This window comes from Pararge aegeria, chromosome 23 (assembly GCF_905163445.1).
Source record: "Pararge aegeria chromosome 23, ilParAegt1.1, whole genome shotgun sequence".
Taxonomy (NCBI): Eukaryota; Metazoa; Arthropoda; class Insecta; order Lepidoptera; family Nymphalidae; genus Pararge; species Pararge aegeria.
Window position 1 is genome coordinate 9,910,586 of NC_053202.1, and position 17,737 is coordinate 9,928,322.

General features: G+C 37.0%; 1 protein-coding gene across 1 annotated transcript in view; it reads right to left on the minus strand.

The window, feature by feature from the left end:
* Positions 1 to 909: 909 nt before the first annotated feature.
* LOC120634279 (T-cell leukemia homeobox protein 2) overlaps positions 910 to 17,737 on the minus strand; it is a 69,914-nt gene continuing 53,086 nt past the window's right edge. Inside the window, exon 3 of the mRNA XM_039904768.1 lies at positions 910 to 1,528. Coding sequence (XP_039760702.1) covers positions 1,231 to 1,528 — 298 coding nt within the window. The 3' untranslated portion in view covers positions 910 to 1,230. The remainder of the gene's footprint in view (positions 1,529 to 17,737) is intronic.

Here is a 17,737-nt window from a genome sequence, read left to right on the forward strand (position 1 = left end):
AATATAATTATGCACCCTTCAACAGTATTTCGTTATTCTGTTATACGTTGTAAAATATAAATATATATATATATATATATATATATATAAATTTATTTATATGCACAACCTTACTCTCTTCTTGAGCTGGGTTTCACGCGATTGGTTGCCCGGAAGAGATTACTACGAGTATGTAAGGCGGATTCTAAGCATTGGGTGAACTTTTTATTTACAATTTTCCTGTATTTTTATGTGGTATACAATATAAGTTTACTCATTGGTTCATAAATATTATAAGTCTTAATAATCTTAAGAGTCTGTATCTTTTAAGAGTGGGAGTCTTTGCAGTAAATTCCACTCATAAATAGAGCCGGAGCAGCAGCAGAGCTAGCACAGGCCGGAGACAAAAATTATGTAATAAAAATTATGATTATATCCCCTGGCAAGGGATATTATTAACGTGTACACCTGCTAAAGTACGGGTACAGGGAATAGGAGAAGTTTACCCCCGTTTATTATTACACATATATTATTTGGATATTATTTCCACTTGTGCACCAGTGCTCTGAAAGTTGATGAAGCTGTGGGAGAATATTTTTTTTTCCTCTCCCCAGGGAGAAAATTGTCTCCTTTCCATGCTAGCCGTGCTGTAGGGTAATGATCATGATACAAAAAATAGTGCTGTCCTTTTCACAGTTCCATGTTTAAAAGTATATCAATACTTTGAGAAAATTATTTTTAAAGCATTTAGTTTTAGTGAAAGTTCATTATAAACAAGTAGGCGCTACTGTGTTATAATATTATATTCGCAATTTCATTAGCATATAATTTTTTGCTATAGCTGATTGCTTGCAGTGTAAAATAACAAAAAATATAGTTTATATTTACAAGAAAATATCATTTCTATTTCGTTATGCAAGTGCGATCGATGCTAGTAGAAAAACGTTATATTTACAGCAGCTCCTAAAGATTTAATAGGATCACGGATTACTACAGAAAAAAAAGAAATCGTCCTACATAATATTCACGTATGATAAATTTTAGAAACCCCGCTGGTGAAAAGTATACTATATTCATCTCCAGGACGCATATGGTATGTGCTAAATTTTATCAAGTACTGTGCAGTGGTTTTTAAGTAACCTTGTATATATTACATCGTCTTCTCCCACATAGATAGAGACTACAGAGCTACGCTTCGTTGGCGGGCTTCTAAACATATATCATAATATAAACCTAAAATCTGGACTAATCTCAACATATAGGTGATGCAACAGGGGGTGGATGTTGCGGCGGTGCTGATCCGGGGGCGTTCATAAACGACCCCTGACCCCCAGCCCACGGCTGCAAATTCTGTAAAGCGCTTAAAGCGGTATTCGATGGGGGCGGTGGTGCTGTATTGGGAGGGCTCTGGTAATGAAGCGCTGAAAGCTGTGCGGATCCTGGAGGTGGTTCTGGCATGTAGCCTTTGCTAAGCGCTTCCGCTTGAAGGGATAGCATCAAGCGATTTGCAGCTTGGCGTTCCGCTTCTCTTTCTTCAGCTGTTTGTCTTCTGTAACAAAAGGAGTCAACGTTATTGATTTTTGAAGTGAAAAGCTTACGAAGCCGCACTGGGCCATTTATGGTAGAGAAAACTTTTTTTTTGTTTTCGCGTCACCTGTGTGCACCGCGCATTTTAGTGGGCTGAATTTTTACTTCATCCAGACATCGGTTATGCCACGGGGGTATTCAGACGCACTCAATCCATACGCCGACCTAAGCGGAGGTCCGAGCCCTCACAGGGGCACCCTTAAATCCAGCACCCAAATTTCTCCCTGATGTGGACGACGTTCAACTCTTGGCTGTACCAGAAGATGGTCCCATCTTCTGGTAAAGCTGCCACAAACCAGGTTGTTATCAGCTACAAACCGAAAAAGGTGTTGTTTACATATGGCTATAATAAAAAAAACAATAGCACCACTGTATGATCTCTGAAGTACCTTTCCACCACTAAGGCGTGGTTCAAGTACTTCAAAAGAGCTAACATAATTACCCAACATAGTATACAGAATAACAGTATGTGAATAATTCAGTGGAACCAATCAGCGTGAATATTTCACCGGCCATTAGTTCCAGTCCGCTATGGGCCAAACACATTCGGTAATGAGAACACACATCTAATTGGCCATAATAGTGAATATTTTATATCGTTTTATCAACTTTAGTTTATCTCTGTAGAAGAACTAGAGTTACCGACATAGCTCAGCGAGTCGCGAAGCTGAAGTGGCAATGGGCGGGGATAGCTCGGAGAATCGATGGACGTTGGGGTCTTGAGGTGCTGGAATGGCGACCCCGCACCGGTAAACCCAGCGTATGTCGGCCCCCAACGAGGTGGACAAAGGACATCAGCTGGGATCCGCTGACGGAGGCCGGAGGCAAGCGGCCCAGGACCGTGTATTGTGGAACTTCCTACATAAGACTTATGTCCAGCAGTGGACGTCAATTGGTTGAGGTGATGTATATAGTATATAGTTTATAAGTATAACAACTACGTTGAATTGCTAAAAAAAGTAACATCAACCCATTACCAGCCCACTACAGGGCAAGGGTTCTCCTCCCAGAATGAGAAGGGTTTAAGCCCTAGATCGTGTCTACTGGCCAGTTGCGGATTGGTAGACTTCACACGCCGTTGAGAACATTACGGCGATCTCTCGGGCATGCAGGTTTCCTCACGATGTTTTACGGATTGGTAAGTGATATTTACAGTGCTTAAATTAAAACGCACATAACTCCGAAAAGTCTGTGGTGCGTGCCGGGGCTGGAACTCAGTCTCCATGACAGGATAGCCGAAGACTTTCCAACTTGGCTATAGCTCTGCCTCTAGTATATTTATACATAATTTTTGACAAGCATTACGATTCGTTCCAGAAATCTTTAGTCAAATTTGATCGAGTTAAGTAAAAATTTTCCTGAAACCCTACTAATATTCTAAATGTCAATATAAGTTTGTTTGTTACGCTTTCACGCAAAAACTACTTGACCGATCCTCATGAAACTTTGTACACATATTCTTGGAAGTTTTAGAAGTAATATAGGATGCTTTTTATCCCGACATTAAGCTCGGTTCTTTTGGGAGAGGGGATGAGTGTTAGCCGATTTTACACCATAACTCCGACAAATTATAACCGATTTAAATAATTATTTTTGTACTATAGAGGTTATAATATGTGTTTAATTTTGCCCAAACTATGGTTGGAGATAAAGGACAGAACTCCACAGCGCAAAGCAGCAAACCCCTCATTTAAGGCTTAGCGATACTGAATACTTTTATTTCTTTTTAGAACTACAACTAAATTTAATTCGAAATCAAAGTTAAACAAATCAATTCTTGGCATTATTATACAACCTTAATAGCACTGTATTAGCAACAATTAGTAAACTAAAAGGCTGTCATGACCGAAGTAATTAATCTTTAAACGTTCTAACAGCTTCACTTAAGCAATGTAAATATTATATGAGAGTTAGAAATCAAACTGGAATCGAATTGATTTATTTAAATTAACTACTCAGCCTATGCAGTTAGTCATTGAATTAATTATGTTTGTATGCTAAATCAAACGGATATATACAACGCTGTATACACGATGTCGGCATTTACCAAGAGATCAAAGGTTAAACTACTGTATCTATCATTGTATACTGTGGTAGAACGGAAGTATATGTGAAACTTCAGGAACCTATACAACCTTTCTAAGTTACGTATGAACCCTTGATTATAGTTTAACACATTGAAATATAAATCCGTACTTGTACGCGACGCGCGCTGTATAGACGGTGGACGGTGGACCTTCTGTATCTGCAATTATCTGTGTATACTGTGGTAGTACGGAAGAATATGTGAAACTTTACGAATCTATACAACCTTTTTTAGTTACATATTAGCCCTTGATTATAATGTAACACATCGATATGTAAATCCGTAATTGTACGCGACGCTGTATTGACGATGTCGGCATTTACCAAGAGTTCAAAGGTGGAACTACTGTATCTGTATTTATCATTGTATACTGTGGTAGTATGGAAGAATGTGTGAAATCCTCGCAATCTATACAACCATTTTCTTTGTTCTTCAACAAGTTAGCCCTCCGTAATGTCACCTGATGATGCAGTCTAACATAAAAGCGGGCTAATCTATAAGGAATATTGCAGTTACAATAATACCATGGTAACACCTAATTTGTCTGTACGCGTTAGTAACGGTACGCTTAATCACTAAGCAGCGGAAGCCTCCTGGACCAGACCAGGGAAAATTATCTAAACTTTACTTAATTAAAAAAAAGACGAAAATTCTGTAAACTATACATTCCCGAACTCCCACGGCGAAATTCGCAAGTCATAAACAGACTTTACATATATACCGAAGTTACGCCACCAGTTTGATCCCAAGTCAAGTAGAATGTCATCCTGTAAATCGTAAATTTCACGCTTTTAGCTAAATGTACCGCCTGAATAATTTATAACCTGCCCGATTCACTTAACATTGCGGTTTTGAGCTTGAAGATGGAGAGGTAATGCTAAACTTTGTTACTACCTATTGAGAAAACGTTTTTGACGACTCCAAAATTCAGTTTGAAGAAAATAGGACCGAACGAAAAAAAAATTACATTATACCTATTCCGTATTAAAGCTTCGCTAAGCCGAAGCTTCTTGCAAATTGTATGCTAAGAGTATACTGTTCAAACCTTTATATGGATACTATCGCTGAAATGCGTTGTTAAATTGCAATATTTTGGTAGCTTATCTTTATTGTTACGTGGTTTACATTTAACACATATAAAAACAAAGTACCCAACATTACTTAAATGTTCCAATTTACATATCATATGAGTTTTGTGCATCAAGTTTTTATCGAAAACATTTTGTAGCAGAGATTTTGATACAATTGGAGATCGGAGATTGGCGCTGTGGGCAGCGACCCTGCTTTCTGAGTCAAGGCTGTGGGTTCGATTCCCACAACTGGAAAATGTTTATGTGACGAACAAGAATGTTTTCATAATGAATGTATCGAAACACGTTTAATACATCGCGGTTACTATACCATTGATGCATTTCTCAATAACAAGGTTGCTTGAAAGCAAGAAGTGCCGTTTTCATTTCACACAAGATAGAGCAATGATTGTTAAATCGTAATATGATGTTTGAGAAGATCAACTGCTGATTTTCCTGCCGGCTTCTTCTCGGTAGAATCTGGCTTCCAGAGTGGTGGTAAAGTCATACACACATACATTATGTTTCGAAGTTTTTGTGTATTAGGCTTCTTCATCATCGTCGTCATATATTCCCATAACCGGCCCATTATAGGGCACGGGTATTCTACCACAATGAGAAGGGGTTAAGTCCACCACGCTGGCCCAGTGCGGATTGGTGGACTTCACACACCTTTGGGAACATAATGGAGAACTGTATGCAAGTTTCCTCACAATGTTTTACTTCATCGTTAAAGCAAGTTTTATTTGAATAGATTAAAAAAACGCACATAAATTAGAAAAGTTAGAGGTGCGAGCTGGGATTCGAACTTGCCCTCCCAAAAGTGAAGACGATGTCCCACCCACTGGGCTATCACCGCTTCAACTACTCAGGCTTTGAAATTAATAAATTTTGAATTTTAATCTTCTTTAATTTTTATTACCTGTACTACCTAGTAGGTATAGATGCAATTCAAATATTGTTCAACATTTCATAAAGTAACGTTCACACAGCCTTGAACAATCTCATCGTAATTGCCGAAAACACCGCAAAACGCCTCAAATTGCACGAGCTCAAACGCGGATCGGTTGTGCAACTAATCGCCGGTGCAATTTAAACTCGTCCTGCATCATCATACAAATTAGTTTAGCTGGAAACGACCTGGCTTTAAAACGTTTGCTTTTTAACTTTTAATGGTGGTGATTACATTTTAATAACTGTTTTTTTATAGATATAACTGAAGAAACAAGCAGATGGTCTGTCTAATGTTTAGTTCAAATTATAGCCATTAACCTGAGCCGTAGGTGATAGATATCATCATATCAAACCATTACCGGCCCTCTACAGAGCACGGGTCTCCCCCTACAATGAGAAGGGGTTAAGGCCGTAGTCCACCAGGCTGGCCCAGTGCGGATTGGTGGACTCCACACACATTTGACAACAGTATGTATTACTCTCAGGCATGCAGGGTTCCTAACGTCACCGTTTAAGCAAGTGATATTTTAATTACTTATAACGCACATAACTTAAGAAAAGTTAGGGTGAGTGCTGGGATTCGAACTCGCATCCCGACAGAGAAGTCGAGCTCCTACCCAAAGCGCTATCACCGCTTTACAGTAGAAGATCATTTTCTAAACGTTTTTCAAAATTGAATCTTAACAAGAGACTTCTAGAAAAGTTGTGAAAGCTCTAGGCACATAAAACGTTTACCGTCTCCCCCAAGAAACCGCTTCTAGAAGGTGCCTATATCTTTGATCATAAATGTGAATATCTTAACTTATCGTGGCCTTTGCTTAAAAGGGGTGAATACACTTTAGCCAAAGTACCACCTTGCTTAAAATATTAAACGCAAAGTCCCAGTTTTGAACTTTACTGTATCTTACAGCGTATAAAATATAGATACCTAAATACGTTTTACATAACAGCGTTTAAAGTTTTCGTTAGGTTTTTTTACCTTTTTACGTGAAACGTTTTAATTTAATATGCTTTTAAATATATAATGCTAAATACAGTTCATCAGTGGTATAAGCGCATTTTTTGTTCGATACTTGTATCTTAATGAAGTTTTTCGGGATGGAAAATTATAGGAGTAGCCCGGAATATTTGAAAAAATTTGGAAAATCCAAAAGTGCACGCCTCATAATCTCATTTTTTTCACAATAAAATAGATTTTTTTTTAACTGAAACTTTCAATGCTCATTACAAATTTTTTTTTTCATATTAATTATTATTATTTTTTTGTAAACAAGACACGGGAATGTCATAATGATTGCACATTGAAAGTTACAATTAATATTAGCTAGAATAATTACATGGAAATTTAACGACAGTGAATTGAACGCTCATATTAACTAAGAAATTATGTCGTGTGTTACTTTAGATAATTAAAAAAAAAATATTCCGATACGATCATTTTTTCGACCAATTTTGATGCCACATACACCCGTCCATACACGGACGTCCAGAAAAGATTATGTTTAATGTTATTATTTACTATGTTAAACAAAAAAATTGTTATTGAAATGTATTTTATGTGCCTGACAAATTATTTGACTTGATATTAGTGTACTCAAATTAACCTGTAAGTGCAATATAAATAACAAAAAATCAATTTCAGTTTCGAGAAAACTGCTTTTTTTGAAATGTCGAGAGTAGAGCACAACCTCAACGCTTCGCTTATGAGGCGTACAATAGGGAAAAACTTAATGCCTTTGTTATGTGGGATCTTATTATAAGTTCAAGAATACTTTACTAATCTTGTAATTGTTATTTTGTATTTTTTTAAATTTAATGAATTTCGTGGTTAATCAACATTTCTTAAATATAGTTCAACGGGTACATACCACGATAATATTTTGGGATTTGTCGATATTTCGACTCAGTTGCATGGATCGTGGTCATGACGGGACTGAGATATCAAGTTGGATGTCAGTGTAGTATGTCGAACAGCTCGTGAAATACAAACAAAAGGAACACGAAGGCGGGTAGTCTAATACTGCCCGTTTTAAGCAAGCAAAGTTGACTACGGCCTACAACCCTTGTCATTGTTGTTGACGGCCGATTGGCGCAGTGGGCAGCGACCCTGCTTTCTGAGTCCAAGGCTGTGGGTTCGATTCCCACAACTGGAAAATGTTTGTGTTATGAACATGATTGTTTTTCAGTGCCTGAGTGTTTATAAGTATATTATAAGTATTTATGTATATTTTTCACTAAAAATATTCATCAATCATCTAAGTACACTAACAGAAGCTACGCTTACTTTGGGGCTAGATGGCGATGTGTGTATTGTTGTAGTATATTTATGTTTATATTTATTTATATATTGCGTAAGGAGACCCGTGACCTGTAGTGGCCCGGTATGTAATGGGTTTATATGATGGTAATGATGATATGTTGTTTGCACTTCATTCTGATATTTAGTATTCTTAAGTAACCGACTAATGCGGCCCTTTAACATTGTTAACATTAAGCCTTAACGAGCATTAAAATCGAACACCTTAATCTGTACTCGGCTTCAAGACTCAGAGCAAGAGCCTTAATAATTTCGATTACGATAAAAAGGTTTCAATTTAATTGAGTCCCTTTAGGTCACAACGTGCCATATCTTTGCAAGCTTAAAAGCTTTATTTATAAGACGTAAAAGCACAAGCAATTATAAACCTTATATATATTAAACACAAACGATATTGCCCTGCACAAAATCATGAATACTAAATCCAGTGAATATTTGTAACAGCATTTTGAACTCTATCTCAATATTTATAAGGTAGTATATAAATGGGTTGTAATCATGCAAATGAATTGCGAAGACCACTCAGTAAGACTAACTATCTTAATTAGCGAGATACATGGTATTTATATGTATGGGGCTTTTGAAAATTACTAATGCAGGCGCTTATAGAAGATAAGAGTATCGGTAGATATGACTTTAAGACTAAGAGTTATCAGTAGTTGCTACTATCTCTGCACTATTTACGTGTTTGGAGGCCATATAAGCTGTACGGTTTTTCGGAAGCGATGAAAGCTCATAGAGAGAGAGAGAGAGAGAGAGAGAGATAGCGAGGTAGAGATGCGCCGAATGTAGGTTCAACCGAATATGAATGTTCGACCGAATATTTGGTCCAAAATATACCGAACCGAACGATTAGGCCGAATGATTTTCTGAAAAAGTATGTTAATCAAAAGCAGTGTTCTTAAAAAATAGCAATTTCATAGAAATTTAATTTAGTAATTTTTCATTTGTAAGAAAAAAGCTGATGTATATTTGATTGAAATTTTATTTAAATTGATTGTCAAAATTAATCTTTTTTATTTTGTCAATAAATAATTGATACAAAAAGTAGTGTTTCTTTAATTTACAAAAAACAATGTACAACTTTCGGAATAAACCACACTTTTGAAATTAGGTTAACTAATTTTATTGTTGTTAAATACTGTTATTTTTTTAAATATTAACAATAACTTAAATATTTGGCAATTATTCGGCAAAGCAACCGAATATTCGGCCGAATACGTACATGATAAAAATATGCCAAATGTACTGAATACGAATATCCGGCCGAAAATTCGGCGTATCTCTATACATAGCATAGTCGGTCCAGCTTTTACCTACGGTTCGGAGTGTTAGCCTCTAAATCGCAAGTCACTAGGTTGCATTCTATCGAGATGAAGATGGTGAGATATGTAGGAGTGGAGTGGAGTTAATATACTGGATAATTTGCGGAAGTATTTTAGTATCATCCTGTCTATCCTGCCTAGTGGCGTGCACTGGTTTTCTTTCCAGGGTATGCACACAGCAGGAAAATTGCCTACAAGGCATTCATCCTCCTCTTATAACAGTTATATATACATTTCAGGATAGGCAGTGCTTTTACGCATCTATGAAATGCACGCCACTGATACTGCCCTGTAGGAAGCCATTAGTAATAATAATAATAACTAAATATACTACGACAATACTCACATCGCCATCGCGCCCCAAAGTAAGCGTAGCTTGTGTTTGTTGGCGATGAATATTTTTATAAATATAATACACATTAATACTTACAATATACAGATAAACACCTAGACACTTAAAAGCATTCACGTTCATCACACAAACATTTTCCAGTTGTTGGAATCGAACCCACGGCTCTGGACTCAGAGAGCAGGGTCGCTGCCCACTGTGCCAGCTGGCCGTCAATTAGTGGGTTCATAATTGGGATGGGTTTCGCTACCCGAGTAGATATTACCCCGTAGAAACGTGAGCTAGGGGCTAGATGAGAAATGTTTCAATCTACATGCCTACACTCTCGTTCGAAAATCCTCATTCAGAGTGAAGCTCACAATCAAAGTCGATTTTTAAAAGATATCTTATGAATTTTTTATGGAGTAGAGTGCTGTCAACAGGAGTGTCTGTGAATGAGAACCTTCAAAAGCCACGTGGATCGTATGTACTAACTTCTAATATTCCAAACATTCCTAAATCCAGACGGTGCCACTACATTTTAAAATATTTGGATTGGCTTAGAAACGAAGCGGTGATAGCTCAGTGGGTAGCTGTTGCCCGCGACTTCGTCTGCGTTTGATTTTGTTTTTCGATGTGGCGTTCAATTTAGTTGTAGTTCTAAAAAAATTTAAAGTATTCAGTATCGCTAAGCCTTAAATGAGGGGTTTGCTGTTGTCCGCTGAGGAGTTCTGTCCTCTATCTCCAACCACATTCAGATCCACACAAAGTTTGGACAGAATTAAACACATAATATAACCTCTGTAGTACAAAAATAATTATTTAAATCGGTTATAATTTGTCGGAGTTATGGTGTAAAATCGTCAAACACTTTCATCCTCTCTCCCAAAGGAACCGAGCTTAGTGTCGGGATAGAATTTTCCTATATTACTTCTTACACTTCCAAGAATATCTGTACAAAGTTTCATGAGGATAGTTTAAGTAGTTCTTGCGTGACAGCGTAACAAACAAACTTACATTGACATTTACAATATTAGCAGGGATGTTCGTTTAAACCAAATTAAATATCTCTTCAACGGTGAAGGAAGGAAATCTTGAGGAAACCTGCATACCTGAGAGCTGTCCATAATGTTCTCAAAGGTGCGTGGAGTCCACCAATCCGCACTGGGCCAGTGGACTAAGGCCTTAACCCCTTCTCATTGTAGGAGGAGACCTGTGTTCTTTAGAAGGCCGCAAATAGGTTTATGATCATGACGATGAAACTCAGTCCATCACAAGGTGAAGGCTAAATCGAAGCGCCACGTTATCAAATCATTAACAACTTCCAACTAACGAAGTTTGAAGCATAACTAAACTTAAACAAACAAAGACCATTCATAAGTAGATGGAGGCTTTGAGGCAGGAACGGGGAGTAATTAAAATAGGCGGCTCAAATAATGAATGATTGAACAAGGCGCTAAACCTATTATCGAAGGAACTTTATTACGGCGGTTAACAGGGGCCCGGTGATGTACCTACTGCGTTTGTATGTTATATCGATAGGCATGCCGTTAAATTGTTTCTTGTGCTGATTATTGCGACATGATTATTGAAAACGCGAAAGTTTTTCAACAATTAATCTGTAGATAATATACTTTTTAGAGGTTACGGAAACAGCTGTTTCTATTGCAAAGACGTCGGAAAGAAATTAAGATACCTATTTATTTTCGGAATCACTAGTTTATATATTGATAGTGATAGTGAATTGATAAACGACCAAGACACCGCGAGGTATATTTGCATCGGTACGAGTCCATGTAGCACTGGAGTGTATCTTTTGCTTTTTCGGAAGGACATTTGCCGATAACCACCTGAGGGGTTGCTACGGCATCACCGGAGGAGTGGGGCGAGCGCGAAAGCTCGCCATGAGAAGAGCCCCAAGGCAAGACGACATCGGGGGGGAGAGTGGGAGACGTCGACCCGAGGGTGCCTCCTGCGAGGACTCGGACCTCGGCTCGGTTCGACGTTAATCTGACTGTTGGTGGACTTTTGGACTAATCATTGTTTAGTCCGAACGCCCCCGTGTCCGTGGTAAGGATCCACGTCCGTATGACGTCAGAAATTGGGGCCCTCGTCTTCGCCGGCGAAGACGCTGTGTTTGTTGCGTGTGTGTGTTGTTGGGACACGTTGTCGGTAGTTATTTTATCGTCAGGGTCGTCAAGGACATGCTTCGGATGTGGCTCGACGTCGGGGACGGGGGTGTAAGTGGACGCCTGGACCACTAGGAGGGTGGGATGTCGGACTGCCCCGGAGTGTATCGATAATGCAGTCGTATTTATATCGAAATACCCACCAAGTGAATGTCATGAACATATCTATTAATTAAATAATAATTATAAGCGTTTTTGTAAAAATCCTAATCAATTTAATAAAACATCTGGCAAATATGAATTTATAGTTATCTAAAGTTTAATTATTTAAGCAGTTTATAAATTTACTGTAACAGAATGCTAATCTGTCATGTTTTTACGATGTAGTAATTCCTTCATTGCGTTATATATTCTTTTAGTGCGTTCCGGAGATTAGCGTTGTGTATAACTCTGTCCCTCGGAGAACTCATTAAGTCTAGCCATTATAATAATCATTAAAGCCCACCAACCCAGATAAGTGGAGGAGACATCTTAGCTTTGAATACCTCCCTCTTAGGGTAGAGACGTCATGCGGTATGTTAACAGGCTTACGATGTTGTCGTTGAATACTAAAAGTCTAACGTTCTTTTAAATTTCGTAACAGTTTTAACAACATTGCCCGTATTACAATATTTACTTGTTAATTCTCGCGTAGGTACATCAAAAACTTTGCAGAGCCACTTCATCATAATATTCAAAGCTTAGGGTTAACGTAATTTAATTAACGTAAAGTTTATCGATATTTCATACCGAGCAGCTTCCGCATCCCTATAATTAGATAAGTGAGGCGCAATGAAACTTCGCTTAAATAAGCCAAGCACCCGGCAATTAGTAATTTCTGCCTGATTATTTTATAACCCGCGTCAAGATGTTCGAGTTTACACTGGAAGAGACAAAAGGAAGTTAGGTCGTCATATAAACGGTATGTACTCCATTACGGGACGGCCGATTGGCGCAGTGGGCAGCGTCCTTGCTTTCTGGACTCAGAAGGCCGTGGGTTCGATTCCCACACCTGGACAGTATTTGTGTGATGAAGATGAATGTTATTCAGTGTATGGGTGTTTATCTATATATTTTAAGTAATTATGTATATTATTCATCAGTTATCTTAGTACCCATAACACAAGCTACACTTACTTTGGTACTAGATGGCGATGTGTTTATTATCGTAGTATATTGTCGTAGTATATTTATTTATTATTATTATTTATAGTAGTTCTATATTCTAAGAGTTACCATGTGCGTTTTAAGCAATTGAATATAATTTAACGGTACCTTTACCGTTAAATTATATTCAATTGCTATAATATCGAGAAAACCTGCATGCCTGAATCGCGATGCACGTGAGTGGACAATGCCAAATTCCTAAGTCATCGGAACCTCCTAAGAATTCTTGACATCAAACTGTTCTGACTCGGGACCCAGACTCGCATGATTCATAGTCGAACATAGGTACTTAGCAATAGCATGCATAAATAAATTAATAAAAAATAAAGCAGTAAAATAAAATATTTATACTTGTCAGTTTTTTTTTTTAATTATATACCTATTGAAATAAATATAAAATATTTTATACGTTCTTTGCATCCTTAACTCTATGTTTGTCGACTTGTATACACTTGTGGTACTTAAATACTAAAATAAAATGAAACAACAGTCATGATGCTCGTAATGTCAACTGTAGAAAACATATTATTTGGAAGGTGTTTTGCAATTTAAACAGTATCAAAACACTTTGCTTAGTTCGAAGAAGTAAGCAAATGAAATGCCATATACAGGCAAAATTCGTAAATCACTGGGCTGAAAAAAAAACACATCTAATTCAGAAAAGGTTGTATTGGCACTTCCAGGAAAGCTTACGCTGGGGATCGCTTTATTTCGGCGCGCAGTACACGACGGTTAATTCAAACAAATTTATGTGAGGTAATTAAGATCTGTTTTATTAATTACTTTGCTCTTTCTCAACAGTTTTTGCGTATTACGTTATTCATTTTTTTTGTTTAGTGTAATTGCTACTGAAAATTTTTTCAGGTGAATAATTTATTTACTTTTCATGACTCTGAAGGCTCTGAGGTTTTTAAATTTCTTGTCGTAACATTTTTGGAAACAATAATTCTTTCTCTCCGAATATATAAACGCATTTTTTGAATAGTCGTCTGAAGTGTATGATGACAGTCGGTGGAGTGAGAGCGGGGTGCAAAGGTGGGTTTCAATTTCTTTGATGGACTCTTCGAGATAAATCAGTTTGACATATAGTTCTCAAATCCGTTTAATCCAAATAAATATAGATTATTTTGAAAAAATTACATGAGTCATAAATTTACGAACGCTTTGTCTTTCACTGGCCGATTAGCGCAGTGGGCAACGACCCTTTTTTCTGAGTCCAAGGCCTTGGGTTCGATTCCCACAACTGGAAAATGTTTGCGTGATGGACATTTTTTTTTCAGTGTCTAGATTTTTACATGTAAGTATGTATATTATTCATAAAAAATATTTAAAGTCATATTAGTACCCATAACACAAGCTACGCTTACTTTGGGGCTAGATGGCGATGTGTGTATTGTCGTTGTATATTTATTTTATTTTATTCTGTCTGTGTTTCAGTGCGTCTATGTATTTTTGTCTAATCATATACCTGAAACAGGTGGATCAATTTAAATGCGTCGCAGGTTAAAAATGGGATACCAGGTACTCGTAAAACACTCTCTTTCGTTAGATTACCCTCTTATTCTACCGCCCACCAGTGACAAACGACGTGCAATAAAAATTAACGACTACGCAACTTATCCGCTCCCTTCTGACTTCCACGTCAATCAGTAAAGGGATTTGTTCAGTAATTCCTGAGAAGACAGCCTACAAGTAACAATTATCCAAAAGACATCTTCAGCACCACGAAAACAAAACGGAGTAACTCCGTTTAAGAGAAAATATAACATTGCGCCTTACGTGAAACTAATAAGACGTGTTATCGTACGTGTTTACCGAATTAGGTTTGGTTAACAATCGTAAACGAAAGAACGCTTTATTTGGATTAAGTGAAGGTGGATATTTGTGTGGAAGGTACAGGCCCCCTAATTCGAGTTTAATATTCAGTTACAAAGGCAAAGAATTACAAGAAATGAAGCAGGGATAGGTGGTAAATAAATAAAGACGCCCTCCGGATTGGTACACTACGTGTTAGATCGTGGTTGATGGCGATTCGATTTGTTAGGGCAATATAGATTGAATCCCGAACTTTATGTCGTCTTTAAGAATGTGTAAATTGGTTATATATTTAGGTGCTTCGATAAGTTGCAGAAACCAATTTTACTCACACTAACATATTATGAAAATCATCAAATTACCTATTAATATCCCTGCTGGGCACAGTTCTATTCTCTCATAGAAGACAGAGAAATAGAGCTTGTACCCACCACACTGTTTTTTTAAAGCTTCCAGAACTTGGTGATTATCAACTTATCAAGGACTAGGTTTAATGAGGTCTACGAGGCGCGGGGAAGACAACACCAAAACCTCCAGGATGAGTACCCACTTAAAACCTTTGCAATTTTGGTAATGGTTTTTGACTACTGGATAAACGAAGCTGTATACAAGGTATATCTTTCTAAATAAAAACAAAATAGTAAGAATGTTTAAGTCGGTGCCAAGTAAAATGTAATACCTTATGTTATATATATATATGACGGCCCATTGGCGCAGTTTGCAGCGACCCTGCTTTCTGAGTCAAAGGCCGTGGGTTCGATTCCCACTACTGGAAAATGTTTGTGTGATGAACATGAAAGTTTTTCAGTGTCTGGGTGTTTATTAGTATATTATAAGTATTTAATGTAAGTATATTATTTATAAAAATATTCACAGTCATCGTAGTACCCATAACACAAGCTACGCTTACTTTGGGGCTAGATGGCGATGTGTGTATTGTCGTAGTATATTTATTTATTTATTTATCTAGTAATTTTATACATTTTACTTGGCACCGACTTAGAAATATTGTAGTAAGTATTTATTTCTTGCTTTTCGTTGTTTTAAACATTTCCCGTTCTTTAGTAAGTTGCAATTTTATCTGAGTTATAAGCCAAGTGCCTATAATATTTGAAACGTTCCCTCGATATTTGCAGGAATCCTCCAATAGATCTTCACGAAATTAAAATGGGACCAACTCTGAGGTATGACATACCAAACAAAAAAAAACATCAAAATCAGTGTATAATTACCATACTCCCTAACAGGTTAGCCCGCTACCATCTTAGGCTGCATCATCACTTACCACCAGGTGAGATTGCAGTCAAGTGCTAACATGTAGCGAAATAAAAAAAAAAGTTTGGTAGGTATCATAAGGTGTAGCCAGCGATTGCAATTTAAGGACACAAAGTTATGTTTATTTCTTTTTATGTGCTTATAAGATTCTTATTTAGGTACTACAGATACTACTTCCTGTCGAATTACTCTATCTATTACTGAAAAGTGATTTTTAATTCGCGACGTTGAAAAAATCCAAGCATACAAATAGCAAGAGTGACTTTGTTATACACCCGACGCAGAAACAACGTCTGTCTGTCTGTGGCGTCTTAGCTCCCGAACGGATGAGCTTACTTATGGGTAGGATACATACGGGTTACGCGAAAAAAATATTTAATTTTACAACTCCTTATGTGTATCAAATGAAAGGTTTTACTAGTAGAATAATATACAGTATATTGAAAGTCGGGAGTGTTAATTTATACGTTCTTTCTACTACGTAAAGATGAAGATAAAGATATTAATATTTGCTGTGCATAAAATACCTTACACCAGGCGCTCACGTAGACACATAAAATAAACTGAAGCAGTATTGTGTGTAACAGAAACGGGCAATAAAACTGCGAACAATGCATGTAAAAAGGCGTAGGTTCTTTTCCACCGCGGTAAATAATTGATCATTCAAACTGCCGAGTTGTGTTACTCATACATAATTGAACTCCCCAGCTACCCCAATGTTACCGCCTGCTTGATGTTTAGGGATATATTTATATAAATAGACGGATACGACGTTTTACGACGATTTCGCTTCCGTGTTTATCGGTGACAGGTTTGCGTTTGACCAAGATATCCCCGATGAAAGTTATGGCCGGTTTACAGTATTCCAGTGACATTCCAGTCCAGTGATTTGTTTCTACTGGAATAATATAAATAGTATTGTTTTTACTCATAATTCAAGACGCCAAAAACGCCCCGGAATAATATAGGTATGAATGAATGAATGAATACACTTTTATTGCACACCAAAGAAAAAAATGTAGTTACAGAGATAAATAAATAGCAAGAGAGTACAATTTGGTTGCCTTATCGCTACATAGCGATTTCTTAAAGGCAACCAATGCGTAAAAGGAAAAAACAGAAAAGAGGTAGGTGCAATAAATAAGATTTAAAAATTATACAAATATATAAATACAAAAAAATATATATATATAAATATACCTATAATATATAGGTAAATATTAATATAAATTATATAGGTAAATAGTATTTTTTCCAGTCATAATTTAAGACGCCACAAATATAATAAGTATTGATATCCATCATCAAAATCCTCGTCATATTATTGTTTCATTGCTTAGCGCACCATGGGCAGTCTAAGGTCCTTCTTACCAAACAGAGTCAATATATTTATATAAATAGACGGATACGACGTTTAACAAGGATTTCGCTTTCGTGTTTATCGGTGACACAGGTTGGCGTTTGACCAAGATACGAGGATCTCCGATGAGAGTTATAGCCGGTTTACAGTGTTCTAGTAACTTTTAACTCCATTGCTTTATTGCTACTAATGAAAATAGTATTTTTCGGTTCAGTGTTTTGTTTTCACTCTATTTCAGCTATGCTGTTTCGAACTATTTTGTAATAGGGTCTCCGGTCTCTATCTCAAAGGCTTTTGAATAAGTTT